Genomic DNA, 25,602 nt, shown 5'->3' with positions numbered 1-25,602 from the left:
AAATGATTCTCACAGCTGTTTGTTTGTTTGTTTTAGCAGGGCTGTTGGCAAGTCCCCACCTCTTAGTGGCACGCTCCGGGTTCCGCGGCAACCCTTAAGAGTGAGAACAAATTAGCAGATCGTCAGCATTCGTAACATAGTTTACCCAGCAGGGAGCCTTCCCTGGACTGCGCCGAGGCATTGATCAAGCTCTCCATTGTATCCATACCAGATGGAAATTCCTCTGGTACAGCCATGGAAAGCTTCTTGAACTAATTATTTGAAAGAAAAAAAACAAGTTAAATAGTATAGGGGGCCAGAGAACATGCCTGTCACACCTCGAGGTGAACGAGGAATGGCTCGGACTCCCGGTCACGCAGCTTACCTGGACTAGTGCGCCATCATGATGAAGGTCCTTGGTGATTGTGAACGGAGGGTTCGGAACCTCGAAAGCAGGAAGAATAACCCCAAAGTCTTGGTTCATTGATGGTCTCGTAGGCTTTAACCGGGTCAATAAAGCAGAGAGACTTTAGATCCCGTTGAAATTCCCTGCACCTCTGCTGTTACAGATGGACAGAGAATATGGCATAACGTGCAGGCCCGCTCTGCCTGAAACGCATACATACACGCGCATGCATACACATATGGACATACAAACTAAAATAAACGCACGTATGCACATACGCAAGCTTACGCACGTCCGTGCGTACTTATAAACACACATACAGACACAGCTATGCACACTGACACACCTGCACACTTTCACTAACTCGTACAAACATGTTTAAACACGTGTGTGTTTATGCACATGTAGAGAGCAGCAGTACAGCTAAACCCAGCGACCTGAGTTCGATTCCCGCTCACGACCAACACCAGTGACCATTATCTGAACCGGTCCTGGGCCTCCCCTAGGTCGACTCGGCCACAAATTGGAGACAAAGGCGGCCGGGCGTGGTGTGGGCCACCCACCCCCTCGTGTGCCGTGCCGGGCTTCATAAGTGCCCGCTAACAGCACTTGCCCCAGGAGCCTGTTAAGCCTCCACGGGGGATCTTTTGCATATGTGAGCAGTGGTGCAGTGATTCGTGCAGGTGGTTTCTGAACCCATCCTGGGCCTCCCAACAGTTTGCTCGGCCTTTAAATGAATGTTTGGAATACCACGTGAACATCAGGGCTGGCGGCGGGAAGGGTCCAACAGAAAGGTGGCCGGGAGTGATGCTGTCCACATCACCCTGTTGACCAGGGCCGTGTTATCTAATAGGCCACAGTAATAGGCACTTTGCCCAGGACCTCCTCACCCACCCACCAGGGCCGGCGGCTAGGGCCTACGACAACTAGAGGCCTACAACATTTTGTTATTGTTTTGTATGATTACAAAATGTAACCAAGATATCATCTTGAATACATTTATTTACATAGCAAAGATAGGCACCGTGTATATACAAAGAGGCTGAGTCGTGTCCATCGTTGTTTTCCATCTGCTGAGAGAAATTCACAGAGGAGATTAACTTTTCGAGATTTTTGTCATTGCAAAATTAGCAAATAACATCTACTCAATTAGACAGTAGCGCAAGGGAAGACGATCGTTGTTGTCCGATGGACAAAGTACCGTGTGAACCAAGCGGAGTCACAGCAGCGGTCGCAGTGACACGAGGCAGCAGCAGTGCCAACTGCAGAGAGTTATCGCTGAAGGCCGACGAAACAAGTGCCTAAAGGGCCCACAAGAACATTACTCCGGGCCAGCCATTCACGTGCCGTGTGCTGGTCTTACTTAATAGGTGCTCACCTAGAGCCCCGTACCAGAGTAAGCGGTGTGTGTGTGCGAGTTTGACTGCTGTGCATCTCCTTGTTCGGGGGACAATGGAAGAGAGGGAGGAAGACCTCGCTGAGAATGGCTTGAGGACGACATAAGAGATTGAGATTGGTGTCGGGAAGGATGTGCCACTACTTGAGGTTGGTGTCAGAAAGATGTGTCACTACTTGAGATTGGTGTCAGGAAGATGTGCCGCTACTTGAGATTGGTGTCAGAAAGATGTCACTACTTGAGATTGGTGTCAGAAGGATGTGTTGCTACTTGAGATTGGTGTCAGGAAGATGTCGCTACTTGAGATTGGTGTCAGAAGGATGTGCCGCTACTTGAGGTTGGTGTCACGGGTGTGTCACTACTTGAGGTTGGTGTCAGAAGGATGTGCCACAACTTGAGATTGGTGTCAGGAAGATGTCACTACTTGAGATTGGTGTCAGGAAGATGTCACTACTTGAGATTGGTGTCAGGAAGATGTGTCACTACTTGAGATTGGTGTCAGAAGGATGTCGCTACTTGAGATTGGTGTCAGGAAGATGTCACTACTTGAGATTGGTGTCAGAAGGATGTGCCACAACTTGAGATTGGTGTCAGGAAGATGTCACTACTTGAGATTGGTGTCAGGAAGATGTCACTACTTGAGATTGGTGTCAGGAAGATGTGTCACTACTTGAGATTGGTGTCAGAAGGATGTCGCTACTTGAGATTGGTGTCAGGAAGATGTCACTACTTGAGATTGGTGTCAGAAGGATGTGTCGCTACTTGAGATTGGTGTCAGGAAGATGTCGCTACTTGAGATTGGTGTCAGAAGGATGTCGCTACTTGAGATTGGTGTCAGAAGGATGTCGCTACTTGAGATTGGTGTCAGGAAGATGTCACTACTTGAGATTGGTGTCAGAAGGATGTGCCGCTACTTGAGGTTGGTGTCACAGGTGTGCCACTACTTGATGTTGGTGTCAGAAAGATGTGTCACTACTTGAGATTGGTGTCAGGAAGATGTGTCACTACTTGAGATTGGTGTCAGGAAGATGTGTCACTACTTGAGCATATTTAGCACAAGACAGGGTGAAGGTGGCGAGATGTTAACTACCTTGCCTGGTATGCAGGAGGCCCTGGGTTCATTTCCTGACCCTGACGCCTGCTGCTGTATATTTGGAGTTTGCGTGTCTCTCTCCGTGGTCACGTGGATTTTATCTGGGTCCGCCTGTTTTTTCCTCCACATTTCGAGCCAACGTGCGTTTGGCTGCGATAATTGTCCACGTTGATAAGCCACTTCGGTGAGCTATCAGTTGTGGTCAGGTGGCTTCTCAAAAATTAGTTTATATAGCTCAGTGGCCCTTAGCTGGTAAAATAACAATAGTTGAGGTTAAATAGTTTTAGTTTAGACAAAAGTAATGTGGAAACAAATGATGAAATGTGCAGTGGGGCAACCTACGGGGCTATTTTCCCATGCATCGTGGTGATGATGATGATGGTCTTTGTGAAATGATTACAGGCGGGAGAGGGGGTATGCACTGTCGCCCATCACCCATTACAATCCCTGCCACAGTCTCTCTGCTCATCTGGAATCAATATTAGGCCTCTCAGTCGGGGGGGTGGGAGCAGAGAGGAGGAGGAAGGGGTGTGGGGGGAGGTCAGGGAGGGATTTCGCCCTTATTTGCCTCTCAGCAGTCACAAACACACATACAGATGTATACATTGCCATACAAAGACAAAGCTCCCCCGTGTAGCCTTAACAGACTGTTGGGGCAAGTGCTATTAGTGAGCACCTATGAATGCCCGTCACGGCACACCAGGGGGGTGGCTGGCCAGAACCATGTCTGGCCGGCCGCCTTTGTTTGCACGCCGAACCAGGTACTTATTTGAGGCCGAGTCGACCTAGCAGAGGCTCAGGACCGGTTCAGATAATTATAATCGTCACCGATGGTGGCCGTGAGCGGGAATCGAAGCTGGATCGCCGGTTGCGGAGCACGGGCAACGCTAACCACAACACCACTGTGCATTATGCCGCACGCACTCCAACGCACACACACGGATAAACGCGCACACACACACACGGATAAACGCGCACACACACACACACGGATAAACGCGCACACACACACACGGATAAACGCACACACACACGGATAAACGCGCACACACACACATACGGATAAACGCACACACACAAGGATAAATGCACACACACACACACGGATAAACACACACACACGGATAAACGCACACACACATACGGATAAACGTGCGCACACACACGGATAAACGCACACACACATACGGATAAACGCACACACACACACAAGGATAAACGCACACACACACACACAAGGATAAACGCACACACACACACACAAGGATAAACGCACACACACACATACGGATAAACGCACACACACACACAAGGATAAACGCACATACACACATACGGATAAACGCACACACACACACACGGATAAACGCACGCACACACACAAGGATAAACGCACACACACACACAAGGATAAACGCACACACACACACATACGGATAAACGCACACACACACACACGGATAAACGCACACACACACACAAGGATAAACGCACACACACACACACACAAGGATAAACGCACACACACATACGGATAAACGCACACACACGGATAAACGCACACACACACACGGATAAACGCACACACACACATACGGATAAACACACACACACACAAGGATACACGCACACACACACACAAGGATACACACACACACAAGGATAAACGCACACACACACACGGATAAACGCACACACACACACACGGATAAACACACACACACACACGGATAAACACACACACACAAGGATAAACACACACACACATACGGATAAACACACACACACGGATAAACGCACACACACACACGGATAAACGCACACACACACACGGATAAACACACACACACAAGGATAAACACACACACACACACACAAGGATAAACACACACACAAGGATAAACACACACACACAAGGATACACACACACACAAGGATAAACACACACACACAAGGATAAACACACACACACACAAGGATAAACGCACACACACACAAGGATAAACACACACACACAAGGATACACACACACACACACGGATAAACACACACACACAAGGATAAACACACACACACACAAGGATAAACACACACACACACAAGGATACACACACACACACAAGGATACACACACACACACAAGGATAAACACACACACACACACACGGATAAACACACACACACACAAGGATACACACACACACACACGGATAAACACACACACACACAAGGATAAACACACACACACAAGGATAAACACATACACACACACACAAGGATAAACACACACACACAAGGATAAACACACACACACACACACAAGGATAAACACACACACACAAGGATAAACACACACACACACGGATAAACACACACACACGGTAGCAACTCGGACCAAGCTAGGATCGCCACTGATGCCACCGTGACTTGCGAAACAGAACTACATGTTGACCAAGTTTGAAGTACCTCTACAGCTGCTCAAATTACCCCCCGGTTCCGCTCTTCTGATGATAGCAGTTACTGCGACTACTACGACTACTCAATTAAGTACATTTGATATTCCCACCAGTCTTGCAGCGCAGGGCTATCGCAAATGTGCTACGTGTCACAGACGAGCATCCTCTGGCAGAAGTGAACGATGTAGCTACGTCCTTTAAGCCGAATTTAAATAATTTGCGAGTAATTTAAAACATTTGGACCACGATGCCTTTCTTTGAATATCCACTGGGTTCGCAGATGATGCATAATTATGGTGAATAGACCTCCTGGTGTGTCCAAGTGTCGACGTTCACACACCGCACGAGGTTCTCGTTTGAGGCCGAGTCGACCTATGGGGGAGGCCCAAGACCGGTTGGGAGATTCGCTTTTAATTTTGGCCATCAAGGCGGGAATGCAACTCGGGTCACCGGGTTCATAAACGCGGCGTGCTCACCGCTACACCATTCCGCTCCCCGCACACACACACACACGCGCGCGTGCGCGCGTGCGCATTCCCAAATGAAAGGAAGCTGATAAAAACTGCTGGCTTGGCAGTTCGTTGTAAGTTTGGCAGATGTGCCTCCGATGTGGCAGACAGACCTCCGTGTTTTTGGGGGCAGTGTAACCCAACATTTTTCCCGCCTCGTGCAAATACAGGCATTGCAGTGTCGCGAGTTGGATAACGTCACTCAGTCATAAATGTCTGTGGGCAGTTCGACTGAATAGCGCGCCAAGGTGTGCTCACAACCAGTAGGAAGGTACAGCTCCCATCGTGCCTTGCGCGCATTCTCACGTGGTGTTCTTACTTGAAATGTAAGAATGCAATTCTTCATCCGGTGCACGATTTAAAAGGGCTCTCGAGCCACTGGTGTAAACGGCACATTACTCCAGCGGGTGGCCAGTTCGTTCCACAGGTCAACTGCCGTGTGACTTGCATAGAAATAGGCGCTACTTGTTGCAATGATCCTGTAGGGTTGATGATGGTGCTTTGTGATGATGATGATGACGACGACGGGCTGGGAAGTGTATGCAATGAATGAGTGCCGTGTGTGTGCGCAAGTTGAACTTCTTTCGCACCGTACGTAGCCAACCGTGCTTATCGCAGGTGCGGAAATCGGAGTGTCACGTGACCTTCACGTGGCAGCCCTGCGTGGTGATGGGTGTTGGGGGCGGGGGCTATTGGTGGCGCCTAAATCACGGATATCTGTGGATAACGGTGGCATTGCCAGCACTTCCGAGACGCTCGTTGTTTGGCCGCGAAAAGAAAAGTCACAGAGGATGCATTTCGGTGGCGGTTTTTAACCCCGGGTTGACGAAGAGGCAAAGAAAGTCCACCTCGGGTGATGATGTGCGCTGGAACGTGCGGTGATGACGACGGTGTGCTGCTGCGCCATGCAAGAGATACGGTTGCTCGTGGATCTTTACGAACGTTTATAAATGGATTATGATCGTGGCACTGATGGTAATTGTACCCGTGATCATAGGTGATCGTCGCGACGATGACGGGTGATTGTCCATAATAGAGGGTTTTTGTTGGGTCAGATCGTGTAAATATATAAATGTGTCGTTAAAACCCGCCGCCACCACCCGACACAGCCAGCTAGTAAGGGTTGTCACGTAAACAGCACGTGGCCAATTCGTCACTAGCACAGCACAGCGGTGTGTTGGAGAGGCAAGCCACAACGTTTACAATCCGAGTACGACGTTTCGCCAGTAATTACAACCGGCTTCATCAGGCGACAGCCAGATTTGTGGAGAAGTCCACCCGTTTCGTTCCTTACATAGAGGCGTAGATGTGGTGACCACGCTTCTGCGCTGTTGCGAAAAGTTGGGGTGGGGGGGGAATTAATGAGTTAATTGTACATGTGCATTATGTGAGCCCTTTGATCTTATCCTTCCTGTCCATTGCCTCTCCAACACACCGGTGTGCTGTACTAGTGACGAATTGGCCACGTTCTGTTAACGTGACAACCCTTACTAGTTGGCTGCGTTGGGTGGTGGCGGGTTTTAACGACACATTTTTTTTACGCGATCTAACCCCCCAAAAAAAAAACCCTCTTATGGATGACATTGGTCGCGAAAGCCTGCTACGTGTTCAAACGATTTCGTTTATTTAATTCAGCTGCTGAAAACTGGACTCGAGCCCAGGAACTCGGTGAACATCGTGTGAACATTTGCCCACGGTGAACGAGCAGCAACGTCGCCAACAAAGAGTTCCCCGCCTGCCCTACAACATGGTGGGTGCTCGTTTATATATTTTTAACTGAGTTTTTATCATGCTCAAACTGTAAACCAAACACATTTTTTTTTTAAAATTTAGCAGGTAAGGCAACGCTGCGCTATATATATAGCAATTTTTTTCAGAAGCAATATAGGCCACAAATGATAGCTCAACAGAGTGGCTTGTCACGTGGAAATGTATAGCAGCCAAAATACTCTTAAACACGTATTTCTAAAATGTGCAGGGTAAAACCAAAGGATCCGGAGAAAAATCCACGCGACCACGGGGAGGGAGAGAGAGAGAGAGACACGCAAACTCCAAATATACGGCAGCAGGCGTTAGGGTCGGGATCGAACCCCATCACCTTTTGTATGAAATGCCACGACCTCCTGTGTACCAGGCGAGGTAGTTAACATCTCCTAGCCACCGTGGCGTCCCTCGTGCATTCAAACGTTGGCACCCGTTCGCCAACGATGGGAGAGGGAATGGTGGCGACGCCAAGAACGTTCGACGGCTAAAACGCAGCGGGGCACGATCTCAATTGGGAGCGGTGGCACGGTGGTTAGCACGCTGCGCCACGAACCAGGCCAACCGAGTTTGACTCGGCCTTAATGAGTTCCTGGTGGTGTGGCTTGGAAATATCACTAACGCGGGAGACTTAAGTTGGCCGGGTCTGATGTTAGCCACCAACCCTCTCGTATGCCAAGTCCTTCCCCTGCACCTCCGATTAGCACGGTTGGCTACGTACTGTGCGAAAGAAGTTTAACTTGCGTACACACGTGCACGGCACTCGTTCATTGCGTACGCTCCGCAGTCCGTGGTCATCATCGTCACAAAGCACCATCATCAACCCTTGCAGGGTCATTGCAACAAGTAGCACCGAGTTGTATGCAAGTCACACGGCAGTTGACCTGTGGAGCGAACTTGCCACCCGCTGGAGTAATGTGCCGTTTCCACCAGTGGCTCGAGAGCCCTTTTAAATCGGTCCGTTAAAGGCTACACGGGGGGGGGATCCTTGTCTTTGTGTGCGATCGCAGATGGTTCTCAAGTCTAAGCTGAGCGCCCTGGTGTTCGGGAAGGACCAAGAGGTCGCGCCTCTCACCAGCGACTCGGAGGCCATCGAGCTCGCCCCCACGGCGCCCCTCGTCCCACCACCCTCGCATCCCGGACACGCGGTGAGACCCCTGGCGGTGCTAACCTATTTAGACCCCCCCCCCAATCACCACCGCACCGTCCCTCTACCGTGGTCGCTGTTCCCATGAACTTTGCTCGTCGATTCCTCCATCGATGTTGGAGGACCCGGTGAGCTGTTTTTATCTCATCCACTCCGTGCTCAACCACCGCCACGACCGCAGGTCACAACGCTCAACCACCCACTCGCTCGCACACTCACTCGCTCATCCACTCGCTCACTCACCCATTCACAAAGTCACCTATCGACTCACTCGATCACTTGCCAAAACCACTCACCCATTCACATACCCACTTATCCACTCAGTCACCCACTCACCCACCCACTCACACGCCCACCCACCCACCCACCCGCACACTCACCCACCCACACACTCACCCACTCACTCATATACTTGTAGTGGGTTCACGGAGAGCGGAGACGACTCGTAGAGGCAACGAGTTTATTTCAATAAACGCTAACAGTAACAGTCCCAGCCTTCACTAAGGCAACAGCCCTTTTTACTTATTACCTGTGAAGGTACAGCCTCCGGACTAGCGTGTCCTAACACGGGTACAGCCTCCGGACTAGCGTGTCCTAACACGGGTACAGCCTCCGGACTAGCGTGTCCTAACACGGGTACAGCCTCCGGACTAGTGTGTCCTAACACGGGGCTACGGCTCTCAGTCCTCCGGCTACGTGGGGAGGCTACGCTGACCCGACCCAGCCAAGGTACGGGTCCTGACCACTGGCCCACTCAGACCCGGGCCCTTGCAAGGACGTCAGGTCGGGGGTTCTCAGGGTCTCACCACGGGCTCACAGAGTCCCGGCCCTTACAAGGACGTCGGGGCTAGGGGTCCCAGGGTCCTGGCTAGCTGGTCTTCTAGCTTCTGTTTTGGACTTGCCGCGGACCCGTTGAGAGGTCCGGCTTTTATACACCTCCCAGGTGTGTCAGCCCCTGGCCACTCCTCCCTTCCAGAGAGTTCCGGGGGGTGAGGGGGGGGATCCCGGGGGATCCTAGGACACCCCGCAGCCCCCTCCTGCGTTGGGGCTGGGAATGTAGCGACCACCCTGCCGGTGCAAGGTATTGCCCCTGGTGGGCCCTGTCTGCTACTGCAGTGCACGCAGCCCATTTACAGCGCTACATACTCATCCAGTCAACAACAACCGCCATTCGCCACTAAGTGGCGGTGACGTCACCACGGCGCTCGTGCCAGGCTATGTGCACTTTAAGGCCACGTGAAGTGTCGAAGGGTCGCTGCTGGCAGGCGGTCACGGGACAGACCCAGGTGCCATGGCTTCACAGACTGAGATGATTGGCTGATGCACCACCTGTGCTGCCTGCTGCGCCACCTCCGCTACGTTTTAGCCGCCCGACGCTCCACTCGTTGTTGTGAGCGTTGGTCGCTCGTGAAAACACACACATAGACACACGCATGAATATGCACGGATATGAACTCGCACACACTGAATACACACACACACACACGCTTGACTACACAAACACACGCATACACACTCCGGCACACACTATAGTACAGCATGTGCTGTTACTCGTGCTGGGCACTCACAAATAAATAAATATACTTTTAGAAAAACAAGCAGCAAAGAAAGAAAATTAAAAAAAATTAAACAGACGTTCAGTCTTTATTGTTGCTTGGTGGGAGTTATGTTGAAATAATTCTGAATCTCACAGGCCAAGATTTTATTTAGGGAAAATGCTCTCATTTTTGTAAAAAAAAAATGTATTTTTCTATTTAATATCGAGGCTATCGCTTGTTTTTGTTGAATAGGCATGTGAAGAAAAAAAAAACACTCCACACATTCCCAATAATTCACCCAGGAATCCTCAATGAGTCTTTTCAAGACTTTTAAGACTTTCAGGAGGGTCTTGCTTTCGGATGTTTGGGCAGATTTTCATTTTTCGGGGGTTGCGGTTGATTCATGTGGGAAGGAAACCCAAGAACCGGGAGAGAACCCCCCGCTACGGAGAGAGGTGCTCACACTAAAGTCACGTCACAGCCCCCATGCCTACAACAGCTGGCGAACCCCCAACGGTCACAAAAGAGCTTCATAGCTCATCGGATTTCCTCCAGCATAAATAAATATTCTGACGAGAGTCGCCCATTGAAATTCGTACCACTCTCAACGCCGGATAGGGGTTTCAAGTTCCCAAAAAAAGGCGGGCTAATGTGATGGTAAGCATCGCGGGTGTGATGTATCATGTCACAATGTCTCCCTGATTAAATGAAACAGTGGTGGAAACTCCACATTCCCATGACAGTTGTCAATACATCGATAGGACTAATTGAATCAACCCTAGAGGGATGAATATGATTATGATAATGATGTTGAGCCACAAGCAGGATTTTAACTCTAAACTTTTGCTGTCGATAGCGCCGCCTGGCCAACCAGGGTGCTCATTGTACGTGAACAGTCGGGCGCCAGGGTGGCTAGGAGATATTAACTACCTCGCCTGGTATACAGGAGGTCGTGGGTTCGATCCCGACCCTGACGATACCTGCTATATACCTGAAGTTTGCGTGTCTCTCTCTCTTATCATCATCATCATCACGGTGGCTAGGAGATGTTAACTACCTCGCCTCGTATACAGGAGGTGTGGGTTTGATCCCGACCCTGACGATGCCTGCTGCTGTATATTTGTAAATTGTGTCTCTCTCTCCCCATAGTCACGTGGATTTTTCTCTGAGGTCCTCGGGGTTTCCCCTCCACATTTAGAATCCACATCACGCGTTTCGAGTATTTGGCGGCTATACATTTGCACGTGATAAGCCACTTCGTTGAGCTATCATTTGTGATATCCAGATCGTTCTGAAAAAGAGCTACATAGCTAAATGGGCCTTATCTGGTAAAATAAAAAAAAATAGTTTAGACAGTTTAGTTGACAATCCTCTTGTCAATCCACTGCAGGGTTGAGGGGTCTTCCCACGCCATGCGGGCTGAGGCGGGGTTGGCCATACTTCACCCTGCCGGTCCGTGCGGGTTGTTCGTGAAGGCGGGGAGCCTACAGCAGCTGGAGGAGGAGGGGGTGGGGTTATCGAAGTACGGTACAACAATATAATTTGCTGCACTGGTCATTGATTGTGAAGGACATCTAACTGAACTGTTTTGTTCTAGGGGTAGGTAATGTGGGCATAGTGTGGCCAGTGGTAGAGATGATCCTGGTACATCTGTCTTCGAGGTAAACATCGGTGGACGTGAAAGGTAAATTTAAAAAGGGGAGGCGGTGGGGGGGGGAGATGCTCGCAACGAAGAGCCGGTTCCGGGAAACCCAAATCAGACCTGCGTGGCTTTATCTCTGTTAAATATTAACGAGAACACAATCATAAATGAATAACGGACAAGCGCTTTTATTTACCTCCCAAACAGTAGAATACAGCACTGTTAATATTTTGAGCCGTGTTGGAGATCTCTACCCCCTCCCCCCCCCCAATGTTCATCAGCAAAATCTGTCGCAGCAGCAAATAATCCCTGGACCGGTTTCGACTGAAGACTCACCGGGCAGGGCTTAGCCTGGAAAACAAACGCCTCCTCAGCTTATAAGAACAGTTTTTAATACCCTCTCTGGCAATAAAACAGGTGTTAATAAATTAAAACACCAAACAAAAAGACATTGCATATACTATTGGAGCATGTATTTTTCGTGTTTTCATGTTCACCACAAGCGCGTGTGATTAATGCGGACAGAATTCCTTGCAAAAGGATTCTGTTTGCTGTTTTAACATCTTAACACCTCCTGTTTTATTGCCAGAAAGGGTAAAAAACCTGTTCTTATATTTTGATACTGGCGAGAAATGTCCCATATTGTAGCCTACTCAGTTGCCTGACATTCTAGGTAAGAGCCACTTGCACGGACTACCCGCAGGCAGCCTGGAACCTACCACTTTGTGGGTGTCGCTGTCGACGCAAAAACCTCCTGAGGACTCTGTGGCCCAGCCCGCGGCCCCAGTGAAGGCCGGTGGTGGTGCGTCTCTCCGGCACGTTTGACCCATGCGATGTTTTTTCCACGACCGGAATGACCCGGAAATGTCCCCTACCGTGCACAGAGGTAAGCGATTCTAAAGCAACATTTCAAGGGTGGGAAAAACCCGATTTTTTTGCCCGACAAATCGGGTTATTGGTTTTAATGGAGTTAAACCCGATTTTGCCGATTAAAACCTGGTTTTATTATCGGCGTCTCGTGCACACTTCAATCCTTCTGCTCCTCGTCGTTGTCCGCCGCCGCGTCGTCTTCGTCGTCGCTCTCGCCGCTGGACTCGGTGTTGTTGTCGCCGTCGTCGGGCGTGGGGTAGTCGTAGAACGCGTTGAGGTTCGACTTAATGAAGACGAGCTTCTCGACTGTGTTGGGCGCCAGGCTGTTCCTCAACTTGGAATGGATAAATCCCATCGTCGAGAATTTCCGCTCAGACGCAGCAGCAGCAGCGGCGGTCGACGTGGCCACGCTGAACAGTTTGACGGCGATCTTCTGGAGCGCGCATGGCCGCTGAGCCTGGGCCCCGGCCCGAACGCCGCTAATGGGTGCCTGCGACTGAAATCCCGACTTAACTTTAATAAAACCGGATTTGGGCAGAATCCAGGTGCTCCGGTTTTATATAAAAAGCGATTAAAACCCGAATGAATGAAACCGGGCCGTGCCAGCCTTGCAGCATATCGCCTAAACTATTTTTAGCACGGGCTGTGGTTAAGTTCGGCTGTCCCCAAGCAGAAACTATTTTTATTTCACCAGGTAAGGCAGCACTTGAGCTATGGAGCTCTTTTTCACAAGTGACCTGGCCACAAGTGATAGCTCAACAAAGTGGCTGAGTCATCAAAGTGGCTCATCATCGTTGTGGAATTTCATAGCAGTAGCCAAATACTCTAAACGCATGTTGTTTATGAATGTGGAAGGGAAAAACGTGAGGGCCCGGAGAAAAACCCAAGCAGCCACGGGGATAACTCGCAAACTACAGGCATACGGGTTGGGATCGAACCCACAACCTCCTGTATACCAGGCAAGGTAGTCAACATCTCGCCACCGTGGCACCCAAATGATATAAATCTATCATTCGCTACACTCATTCGGCACCTGAATGAGTTAAATGATCACGTCACCCTGCTGCTCTATTTAAGACCGGGAGCAAGTGAGGGCTTTACCATTCTGGCGAATTGCCCGATGATGCTGGATGTAATTACCAGCGAAACGTCGTACCCAAACTGTAAATGTTGTGGATTCACTCTTCAACACACCGGTGGGCTAAAGTAGTGAACTATTTGTCTTTTGTCAACGTGACACTTTTTTGCTGATTGGCCGTGTCGGGTGGTGGAGGGTTACGACACATTTATAAATAACGCGATCTAACCCAAAAACCTTTATTATGAATGATATTGGTCGCGAAAACCTACGTGTTAAACTGAATCATTAGTGGCGTTGGCCGTGAGTGGGAATCGAACTTGGGTCTCCGGGTTCGTAGCGTAGCGCGCTAACCACTGCCACCACTACTCGCCACTGTGTGTGTCAACGCACGCACTCAGCCAATTCAACCTGCACACGCAGAGAGCCAAATGAAACACACACATGCCTACACACGCACACACACACACGCCTACACACACACGCCTACACACGCACACACACATGCCTACACACGCACACACACACGCCTACACACGCACACACACACGCACACACGCACACGCCTACACACGCACACACACATACCCTCTCGGCTTATGGGGAAACCATTCCTGAGTGGCTTTATTTCTCTCTTTGCACAAATGCGTTCGTAAGGATGTTTAGCAAAATTCTGCAATTTTGTAGATGATGAAGTGTGTGGAAAGAGTTGTGTGTGTTAATGTGCGTGTATGTGCATGCACGCGTGTATGTGTGTGTGTGCGTGTGCCTTTGTTAACATGTGTTGACCTAGATAAAAACCAGAGCGATGTGTGTGTGTTTTAGTGTCTGTGTGGTGCTGTGTGTTTTAGTGTCTGTGTGTCTCAGTATGGGGAGCGGTGGCGTAGCGGTTAGCACTTTGCACGACGAACCTGGTGAGCCGAGTTCGATTCCCGCTCACGGTCACCATCGGTGACGATTATCTGAACCGGTCCTGTGCCTCCCCTAGGTCACCTCGGCCTCAAATGAGTACGTGGTGTGATGTGTAAACATCGCCACTGGGGAGACAAAGGCGGCTTGGCGTGGTGTTGGCCACCCACCCCCTCGTGTGCCGGCCTTCATAGGTGCTACTCGCTAACAGCACTTGCCCCAACAGTCTGTAAAGGGTATATGGGTGATTTTTGTCTTTGCGTGTCTCGGTGGGGAGCGGTGGTGCTGTGGTTAGCGCACTGTGCGACGAACCCGTCTACCCGAGTTCGATTCCCGCTCACGGCCAACATCGGTGACGATTATCTGAACCGCTCCTGGGCATCCCCTAGGTCGACTCGGCCTTAAATGAGTACCTGGTGCGTTGTGTAAACGTCGGTAGAGGGGAGACAAATGTGGGTGGGCGTTTACGCCCATTGATTCAAACCTGCCATCCCTAGTCAAAGCAGGTTCTTCAAGAATATCGGCCAAGTCACCAAATCGCATTGCGTAATAATTCCAGATTTCCTCTGATGCTGGGTTATCCGAGGGCAAATGAATGTAAATCATCACTCGTGGTGGCCAAAGAAATGCATGCAGTGAAATGACACGGCAGCTATAATGCATGTGCACACATGGGGAGCGGTAGTGTAGTCGTGGTCAACACCGGTGACGATTATTTGGGCCGGTCCTGGGCCTCCCCTAGGTCGACTCGGCCTCAAATGAGTACCTGGTGCGGTGTGTAAACATCGCCACTGGGGAGACAAAGGTGGTCGGGCGTGGTGCTGGCCACCCACCCCCTCGTGTGCTGTGCCGGCCTTTGAAGGCGCGACTCTAAAATGTACTATTTATTATTTTACCAGGTAAGGCTTTATGAGCTATGTAGCTCAACGAAGTGGCTGAGTCATCGCGTGGAACTTTATAGCAGCCAAATAACGCTGAACGCGTAATGCGGATTCTAAATGCGGAGGGAAAAACCGGAGGACCCGGAGAGAAATCCACACGACCACGGGGAGACACGCAAACTCCAAATATACAGTAGGCGTTAGGGTCAGGATCGAACTCGCGACCTCCTGTGTACCAGGCGAGGTAAGTTAACATCTCGTCACCGTGGTGTCTAACAGCACTTGCCCCAACGGTCTGTTAAAGGCTATATGGGGGATCTTTGTCTGGTATGTAAATGTCGGTTTAGCGCAGCCCGTGCAAGAAAGTGCACAAGTCTTTTTTTTTTTTGGAAGCCGATGGGAATATGTATTGCTGTGCCGAGGGAGATGTTGTGTTTGTCTGCCCGCTCGTCCAACCAAGGACACCGCGTTTTAAGGAAAGCACACGCAGCTCGCAAACTCGCGCGCCATGCAGCTTCTCCCTACAGGGTGGTCCAAAAGTCAGGAGGCATGGGGTTTGTTTGTTGTTTATTTACGTGAAGATTTGAAAAAAAAAAACTCTTATCATTATTATTTTCTATTTCTCTTCTCCTTCCTGTGGGGTCACCTCAACTCCGTCGTTGACAAAACTGTCGACCAAGAACGCCGCACGAATTTGAGAGAAAACTAAATTTATGAATTTTAAATGATTACCCACTGTAATCTTCAAATAAATTTTAAAAAGTCTTGAATTAATTTCAAAAGATAATTCATGCACCGTGCATTAATGTTTAATGGAGGTCGGTTTGAACGTTTCTTAAAATGAATTAAATTACCATAATGTGATTTGTTATAATAAATATAATAAATCCCGTGCCTCCTGACTTTTGGGCCACGCGGTACAAAATCATGTACAGCCCCCCCCCTCCCGTCGTAGGGAGTTGCTTGACCTTACTTCGCCAGCACGCATTGGCGATGGAGGTAGCAAGCAGAGATGTTGGCCCCCTTCGGATCTCATTCCCCACTGATGTTGTTGGCCGTGTCCGGGAATCGATCTCGGGTCCCCGGGTTCATAGTGCGGCGTGGCGATAACTCGCTGTTGGTATGAATTCTGGGGCAACAAAATACTAGACGACACTTTTTTTCTGTTTTCCTTTTCCTCCTTTCTGTTTCTTTCTTCAAAAACGCAACTTGTCCCAGGGTACCGTCGCGAGTTTTTAAGGTCGCACTCATTACTGACAAACTGCTCGCCACAAATGAACCACAGTACCTCGCTGATCTCGTCTAGGAGCATAAACCATCACCGCACGAACTCCGGTTGTCATCCTCACGGCAGCAGCGGCTGCTTTTGGCTGCTGGGCCATCGAACAAAGACGGTGGTCACCGCATCGCGCGGCGCTTTCAGATGCGCCTCTGCGGCCGTCTGGAACGCTCTTCCGTCCGATATTAGGAAGCCACTTGGAGCTGTGCACTTCCAAATCTAGATTCAAAAATTATTTTCCTTACAACTACTTTTTGTAGGAATAGGTTTTACCCTTTTAACTGGCACAAAAACTGACACCTTTATTCAAGGCATCATGTTTGCAAAAACCACAACACAAGCAGTCAGAATGCAAACAAAAAAGACAACTCTGATAATATGCACTGTCCTTGAATTTGATTGGTCCACACCCGAGACAGCTTTTCTTAGAGCCTAGTCTCCATTGGTGTTGGACCAGAAGACGCCAAAAGGCGTACAACTCAAAAACAGCGCACCATCAGAGTATTGAGGGCTCGGGGTGAGCATTTACATTATGAGACCTCCTTTGCCAGAAACAAGATATAGGAATAGGTTTTACCCTTTGAATAAAGGTGTCAGTTTTTGTGCCAGTTAAAAGGGTAAAACCTATTCCTATATCTTGTTTCTGGCAAAGGAGGTCTCATAATGTAACTACTTTTTGTGTTGAGTTTGTCCTTCCCCACCCGCACCTCCTGATAATTATTATTGCGATCGGCTATGACCGGAGCGAAAGACATTCAACGTACGTACATGCGTGCTTTGTGGAACGGAGGCTCCCTCAACGGACTGGCTGGCCAGCTTGTCGTTCGCGGTGCGCAGTTAGAGCTCAAATATCTAGACATCCCCTGGGCGCCCTCTGCGAGTAGCAGTGGTCAGCGTTGAGTAGTGCTGTACTGTAACGCATTCCTCGGTGATTAAAGTAATACTCATCACTCGCAGCCATTTGTCAATCCACTGCTGGACGAGGGCCTCCTCCGCCCACACCGAGACAGGCCGTGGCGATTATTTGATTGCACTTCACCACGCTGGTCAGTGCGGGTTGACGAAGGGGGAGGCCATTTCAGATGCCGACTCCGCCACGGGCCACTCGCTTCGGCCTGGAAAGAAACGGCAGCACCAACCGTTGTGTCTGAGGAGCCGAAACTAAGTGACGATTGATAAGCGTTTAAATAAAACTAGCAGAGAGAAGCCGTTTGTGTTGCCCTGCATTGGGAGATAAGACTGCTGTGTCACGATCATTCTCCTCGCTGTACTTGGACACGACGAGCAATCTCTGCTCTTTTTTACGGAATGATAAAATGGCTAGATGAATGTGTATTGCGGGGTTTTTTTAAATATTCTTCCGGGATTTAAGGAATTTCATGTTGAAATAATGGCATTAATGGGAGCTCTCAAATGTGAAAGTTAGAGCGACATTAAATGAACCGTGGTCGATCTAACTTATCCGTTCGTCGCAATATATTTATTATTACGAAACATCGTCCGAACTTCTTCTTCCGCCGTTTCAACTCGATGCAGAGTTTATTTGTTGCACGGAAAATCCTGTGTGGCCAGCTACCCAGCTAGCTTCTGTGGCAACGGACCCCCCAGCGGCCACCGACAACGGAGTTATTGTTGAGGTGGAGAGGTGCCCAGGCAGCAGCCAGCCAGGAAACTCGAAGCGTAGATAATGTGTAAATATTAGAACGTACTCTTTGGTTCTTTTGGTAAAGTCACGTAGGTAGAAAAATAAAACCAAAAATAATATATCACGACGTTTACACAAGCGGTCGTCCTCGGGCGGAAAAAATAATCCATCAGTGGAACTGCTGAACCAGCTGGTCCAGCGGTGGCTGAACCAGCTGGTCCAGTGGTGGCTGAACCAGCTGGTCCAGGAGTGGCTAAACCAGCTGGTTCAGCCACTCCTGGACCAGCTGGTTCAACAGTGGCTGAGCCAGGAGTGGCTGAACCAGCTGGTTTAGCCACTGGTTCAGCCACTGCTGGTTCAGCAGTGGCTGTGGCTGAACCAGCTGCTGCTGAAGCAGCAGTGGCTGAACCAGCTGGTTCAGCAGTAGAACTGCTGAACCAGCTGGTCCACTGCTGGTTCAGCGACTCCTGGTTCAGCAGTGGCTGAACCAGCTGGTCCACTGCTGGTTCAGCCACTGCTGGACCAGCTGGTTCAGCAGTTCCACTGCTGGATAATTTTTTCCGCGAGAGGACGACCGCTTGCGTTGCGATCGAAACTTCGTGAGAAATTATTTTTGGTTTTATTTTTCTACCTGCGTGACTTTGCCGAAAGAACTAAAGAGTATGGATTCCTGCAGTCACGAAAGCTTCAAATCAAGATTGAATATTAGTACGATTAAATAATCTCCAAACACGACGGAGCACAAGGTTGCTACTGAGAGAGCCAGGGGGTACCCGGTGCCCCCCCCACTGAGTGCGTGGGGGGGGGGGGGGTCACCGGTGCCAGGGCCCACCGCGGCCTCTGCCGTACGCAGCTCGCGCAGAGGTTTATTTTTGTGTTTTGTTTGTCACCGAGCGTGGTGTGAGCCGTGGTACAGACGGTCGACACGTTGGAATGTGAGTCCCAAGCCCCGGTAGCCACACACACACACACCGGGCACTTGGCAAAATGCGCGCCTGCCGCGGCTGGCCCTGTGACCTCGACCACTCAAAAGCGGTGAACCTAGCCCGGCGCAAGCACCGCGGCCGCGTCGCCGTCGACGCTTCGTTGCGCGCACGTCGGTTGTTGTTTGTCGTTGTCGCCGTTGACCGCCCCGCTCCGCTCCGCTCCCCGCCCCGCCGGCGCCAGGTCACGTACCTGGGCAAGGTGCGCCTGTTCCCCGCGCCGGCCCTGGGCCCCAGCTGCACCGACCGCGCCGTCCAGGAGATGTGGGCCCTGAAGGCCGAGGAGCCCAACCTCGCTCGCCCCGCACGCCTCGAGATCCGGCCCTTCCACATCCGCATGCACGTGCAGCTCCCGCCCTCTCAGGCCTCCTCCGCCGCCTCCTCCGCGGCGTCTTGCGAGCGGGCGAAGCCGGCCGGCGAGGAGGACCCGGAGGACGATGACGAGAACGAAGAGGCTGATGAGAACGACGAGGGGGAGGAGGAGGAGGAGGAGGAGGAGGGCGGCGTGGCGACGGCGGCCGTGCGTGCGCAGCGTCTGCTGTGGCGGAAGAAGCGGCGCGGCGGTGGCCGTGGAGGAGGGGGAGCGGAGGAGCAGCGGCGGCGCCGTCGGCGGAGGCAGCCGCGGGAGGGTGGCGGCTGGCGCACGGACTCGTTCGACGTGGCGCGCGTCGCCTTCTGCTCGGCCGAGCACCGCGCCAGCGGCCTGGTCTTCGCGTGGCTCTACCGGGAGCACCGCGGCGGCCCTGGGGGCGGCGGGGCGGGGGGCGGGGGCCCGGCGCTGTCGTGCCACGCCGTCGAGTGCCAGAGCGCCGAGCAGGCCAAGCGGCTGGCGCACACCATGATGGAGGCGTTCACGCGCACGCTGCACGGGATGCACCGCGGCGGCGGCGGCGGCGGAGGGGACGGCGCCGCCGCAGGAGAGGGCTGGCAGGTCGCCACGGCAACCGCGGGAGGAGTCGGAGGAGGAGGAGGAGCAGAGGACCTCAAGGTCTCCGTGGACACGGGCAGCGGCTGCTTCGGAGTGAGATCTTGAGGGGTGGCGGCGGGGGGGTGCGAGGGGATTCGTCCGTCGTCGAGGCAAACCGCGACATGGGCCTTGCCTGGAAGTCACCGACCGGGCTGTGCTGGACGCGTTCAGTCAACTCTCGGTTGTCCGGACGACGCCGTCGCCTCCCTCCACCGCTCCCTCCGCAGTCGCTTCGCTCGCTGGCCCTCGGCGAGCGAGGAGCGAAGCTGCTCTGGGCTGCCAAGCTGAGCCGCCGTGTCGGGGGAAGAGATTTTATTTATTTTTTTGGGACGCACGGCTAACCCGGAGCTCTGGCGTGGGGGAAATAATCGACGGTTGACTGTACTCGAGTCCTGTGTGTATCTATACGTATAAGAGATTGTTGAATTATTTAAGCCAAAGCATATGGTCTTCATTTTGTTGTTGTAAACGCTAAAGCCAACCTGCAGAGTTACTGGCCAGTTAAAAAGCCATCGGGCGATTGTGCAACACGTAGGAGGTGATGTTAGGAAGCTCTCGTTTTGCCGGGGAGTGGATTCGAGACGCTCTTTCTGTCCAGGTTCTCCACATTGGGATGATGTGTCCCACTCAACGATAATGTGCCCCTCTCAGCGATGATGTGCCCCTCTCAGCGATGATGTGCCCCTCTCAACGATGATGTGCCCCTCTCAAAGATGATGTGCCCCACTCAACGATGATGTGCCCCTCTCAACGATGATGTGCCCCTCTCAACGATGATGTGCCCCTCTCAACCATGATGTGCCCCTCTCAACGATGATGTGCCCCTCTCAACGATGATGTGCCCCTCTCAACCATGATGTGCCCCACTCAACGATGATGTGCTCCTCTCAACGATGATGTGCCCCTCTCAGCGATGATGTGCCCCTCTCAACGATGATGTGCCCCTCTCAGCGATGATGTGCCCCTCTCAACGATGATGTGCCCCTCTCAACGATGATGTGCCCCTCTCAACGATGATGTGCCCCTCTCAACGATGATGTGCCCCTCTCAACGATGATGTGCCCCTCTCAGCGATGATGTGCCCCTCTCAACGATGATGTGCCCCTCTCAACGATGATGTGCCCCTCTCAACGATGATGTGCCCCTCTCAACGAAATTTCAGAGGGTACGTCGTACGATAAGTGTGTGTGTGAGTGTGTGTGAGTGCGTGTGAGTGTGTGAGTGCATGTGACTGCGTGTGAGTGCGTGTGAGTGCGTGTGAGTGTGTGTATGTTTGTGAGAGTGTGTGTATGTTTGTGAGAGTGTGTGAGTGCGTGTGACTGTCAGTGTGACTGTCAGTGTGACTGTCAGTGTGACTGTCAGTGAGTGTGAGTGAGTGAGTGTGAGTGTGTGTTTGTGGGAAGCGGTGGTGTAGCGGTTTGCATGCCGGTCTACGAACCCGGCGACCCGGGTTCGATTCCCGCTCGCGACCAACACCGGTGACGATTATCTGAACCGGTTCTGGGCCTCCCCTAGGTCGACTCGAGCTCAAAAGAGTACCTGGTGCGGTGTGTAAACGTCTCAACTGGGGAGACAAAGGCGTCCGGGCATCAATGAGGCTGAAAACTATTTTAGAGGACAGGGGGGTCCAGCTTTCTGATTTCTTGTTCTCCGATTTCTTTTTGAATAGAATGAGTTTGTAATCGCATCGGTGGGGGAAACTGGAAAATTTCGAGATGAACTTAACACGAGTACGAGACGGTGACACACTCGCAGGTCCACACAGACGGGTTCACAAACCCACTTTCTGTGCTGCCACCTCGCAGCTCGGCGAGTTCCATAATTCTCTCCGTGATCCACCAATCCCTTGCCGCCAATGAGCTGCTTCGCAGGTGTGGACCCATCGTGCCTCCTGGGGGTGGGGGAGGGGTGTTTGTAAAAGTTTAACCACCTTTTATCCCCGACAGAGATATGGTATGCGTATTTAATTTGTAAAAGCGATGGTGAATCTCAATGTGATCCCACCGACCTCAATAAAGGACTTGTAAACTTGGGGATGATAGGTGTTCAAGGAAGTTCCCGTGTTAGGCTTTTGAATATCGGTGCATGCCAGGAATATCATGGCAGGGATAGGGTGAGCAACTTGGGAGGCTGGGAATTGAACGTGGCAGGAAAGTGTTTTTAGTGTAATCGGGAAGAGGAGGAGGGATGTAGTGATGGGTGGGTGGAGTGGTGTGCAGGGTGCAGGGGGTGGTGATGGGTGGGACGAGTGGTGTGCAGGGTGCAGGAGGAGGTGGTGGGTGGGACGAGTGGTGTGCAGGGTGGAGGAGGTGATGGGTGGGACGAGTGGTTTGCAGGGTGGAGGTGGGAGTGATGGGTGGGACACGTGGTGTGCAGGGTGGAGGAGGTGGTGATGGGTGGGACGAGTGGTGTGCACGGTGGAGGAGGTGGTGGTGATGGGTGGGACGAGTGGTGTGCAGGGTGGAGGCGGTGGTGATGGGTGGGATGATTGGTGTGCAGGGCGCGCCAACTGTGCAACAAGCGGAAGCCCTGAAGCCAGATGGTTGTTGGCGGTGATGATGATGGAGACTGTCAGAACAGACCTCGGCGGTCTGTTATTGACCGTGCCACATTGTCAGGGTCTGGCAGGAGGAAGGGGAGGGAGCGATGAGGGTGCCGTGCGGCATCGCCAGGTGAGGACGCGTAAAACCACGTAGAAATTGTAACTGAGAAGCTTATAAAATAAATAACGCATTAAGGGTTTGACTCCGTGTGTGTTGTTAATGTCAGACAGCACGTTGTGTGTAACCGTTTGCGAGAAGCAAATGCCACGCTGGGCACTGCAGTGAACGCAATGACGACGTTGATCGAGATGATCATGGATACGGTGGTGAGGATGATGTGCTTTTTTTCTGAGATCGTGGTGATTTTATGTATCCAGAGACGGTGGTGATAACGTTGTTACTCAGTCATCTCAGTCAGCCAACCCATGACACCAGCGTCTGTCCCAAGACATCCTGTCAGTGAGCCTTCGACACTTCACGTGGCCTCAAAGTGCACCTAGCTTGGCACAGGCGCCGTGGTGACGTCACCGTCACTTAGTGGCGAACGGCGGGTGTGTTGGTATTGGTGATGATGATGCAATGAAGAAATTAAGATCGAGAATCGTGTGCGCACGTTTGTACGTGTGTCCCACGTGACATACAGAGCAAGGATTCAAATTGATGGGCGCCCTCCACGTCACGTCACGTGTTTACCAATCATCAGGTACGTGTAAAGGGTTACGATCACTTGAGTTCTTGCTTGAGCCTTCTTTCCCCCCCCCTCCCCTCCCCATTTTAGAGGGCACCAGTGCAGTATTTCTTAGAACAGGCTCGACTTTTTTCTGCCAAACAGCTTCGAACTTCGTTTGTACCGTACGTTGCCGACCGTGCTAATCGAAGGTGCCGGGGGAAAGACAACAAATTAAACACACAAAAAACAGTTCGAAAGAAACGAGTTTTCCAATTTAGCTTTCTAGCCCTTCTAAAAAAAATCATTGGGATTTTGGATAATTCTGCACTCGCCCACCGTGGCTGAGAGTAAAAAGCCACCACCTGCACCAGGGCTCACCTTTTGCATGACTAAACTATCGTACGTGCACGGGTCAAATTCGATCCCACGGGGTCTCAGATTCCAAAGGGAGTTTTAACGAGGTGCCGTGGTCGAATGGTCAGCACCGCCGGATTTGCAATGCGGAAGCCACCGGTTCTGGTTGATGTCCCCGGCGCGGCAATTTCAGCAATGGTGGAAGTTTATTAAATCCTCTGACCACCCAGCAATGCACATTGGGGACGCTGCGGTTGATCAACTATTACTACTATTTAAGATTGTTATGTTGCCAGTAAGGCCCACTGAGCTATATAGAAGCGACCTGGCCACAAATGCTCAGCGAAGAGACTTATCGTGTGGAAATGTATAGCAGCCAAATACTCTAAACGCGTGAAGTTGATTCTAAATTCGAAGGGAAAAACCGGAGAACCCGGAGAAAAATCCACACGACCACGGGGAGAACATATACACTCCAAATATACAGCAGGCGTCAGGGTCAGGATCGAACCCAGGACCTCCTGCATACCAGGCGAGGTAGTCAACATCTCACCACCAAGGCATCCCAGGCAAATGGCGCGTGCTTGAGGCTGCTCCTGCCAGCAGTGGCCGTGTGCAGTCAGTTGCAGGGCTGCGCCCACATATATAGATTTTGTTACAATGATCCTCGGCTGGACTCCTTGATATATCTTTATCTGATAAAGATATATCAAGGAGTCCAGTAAATTCGGTGGCAGACGGATGGACTGATGCACGACGCTGCTTACGTACACAGTGGTGTGCAGTGAATGGGGCAATGAGGCTGCGCCCCACATACAAATTATTTTCAGATACTGCACACTATATATATTTTTTATTTAAATAAAAACGAATGAAAACAACCTTGAGTTAATAATTTAGTATATATTTTAAAAATGCATTTATCTCCTAATGTAGTCCATAGAATCGATTAAAATATGTTTTTTAATATGTAGTATATATTTAAACAGCAGCAAGCACGTATTTAGGACGTGACCGTCTCTTCCCAGCTCCCTCGAGCCAGCCAGGAAAACTTTCTGGAACACATCACGTGATAGTGACTCAACCCGTCGTGAAGCGAAGGTCCTCTCCATGCCCGTAACCTCCCCACGACCCCCTCCACCCGGCCCACGGGTTATTTGCCGCTTTTAACAAATTCTGCCGGTGTACATTGGGTTCAGAACCCCTAACAAGAGACTAAAATGTAATAGTTGTGTTCGCGTTTAACACGGATGGAAAAATAAATTACTCCAGTCTGTCTTCTTTGGTTCTTTCGGTAAAGTCACGTAGAATGAGAATAAAATAATAAATTGATAAAATAAAATAACACAATAATATTCTCACGACGTTTCGGCCACAACACAAGCGGCCTTCATCAGGTGAAGGGACGAGACTGTCTGGTAGGACAGCGCTGGAGTGAAAGAGCCACGTTCAGATCACGGCCTTTAAGCTGTGTGAGAGGAACAAAGCGCCTTGAC

The 25,602-nt window shown here is 51.0% G+C and overlaps 1 protein-coding gene across 1 annotated transcript in view; it reads left to right on the top strand.

Moving 5' to 3' along the window:
• Positions 1-22,781, top strand: part of PID1 (phosphotyrosine interaction domain containing 1) — a 37,523-nt gene extending 14,742 nt beyond the window's left edge. Inside the window, exons 2-4 of the mRNA XM_032971899.2 lie at positions 7,475-7,589; positions 8,611-8,748; positions 19,757-22,781. Coding sequence (XP_032827790.2) covers positions 7,587-7,589; positions 8,611-8,748; positions 19,757-20,605 — 990 coding nt within the window. The 5' untranslated portion in view covers positions 7,475-7,586 and the 3' untranslated portion in view covers positions 20,606-22,781. The remainder of the gene's footprint in view (positions 1-7,474; positions 7,590-8,610; positions 8,749-19,756) is intronic.
• The last annotated feature ends 2,821 nt before the right edge of the window (positions 22,782-25,602 follow it).

Source organism: Petromyzon marinus, chromosome 47, assembly GCF_048934315.1.
Source record: "Petromyzon marinus isolate PM22_M1 ecotype Great Lakes invasive population chromosome 47, UKy_Petmar_22M1.pri1.0, whole genome shotgun sequence".
Taxonomy (NCBI): Eukaryota; Metazoa; Chordata; class Hyperoartia; order Petromyzontiformes; family Petromyzontidae; genus Petromyzon; species Petromyzon marinus.
This window is presented reverse-complemented; position numbering and strand designations above follow the sequence as displayed.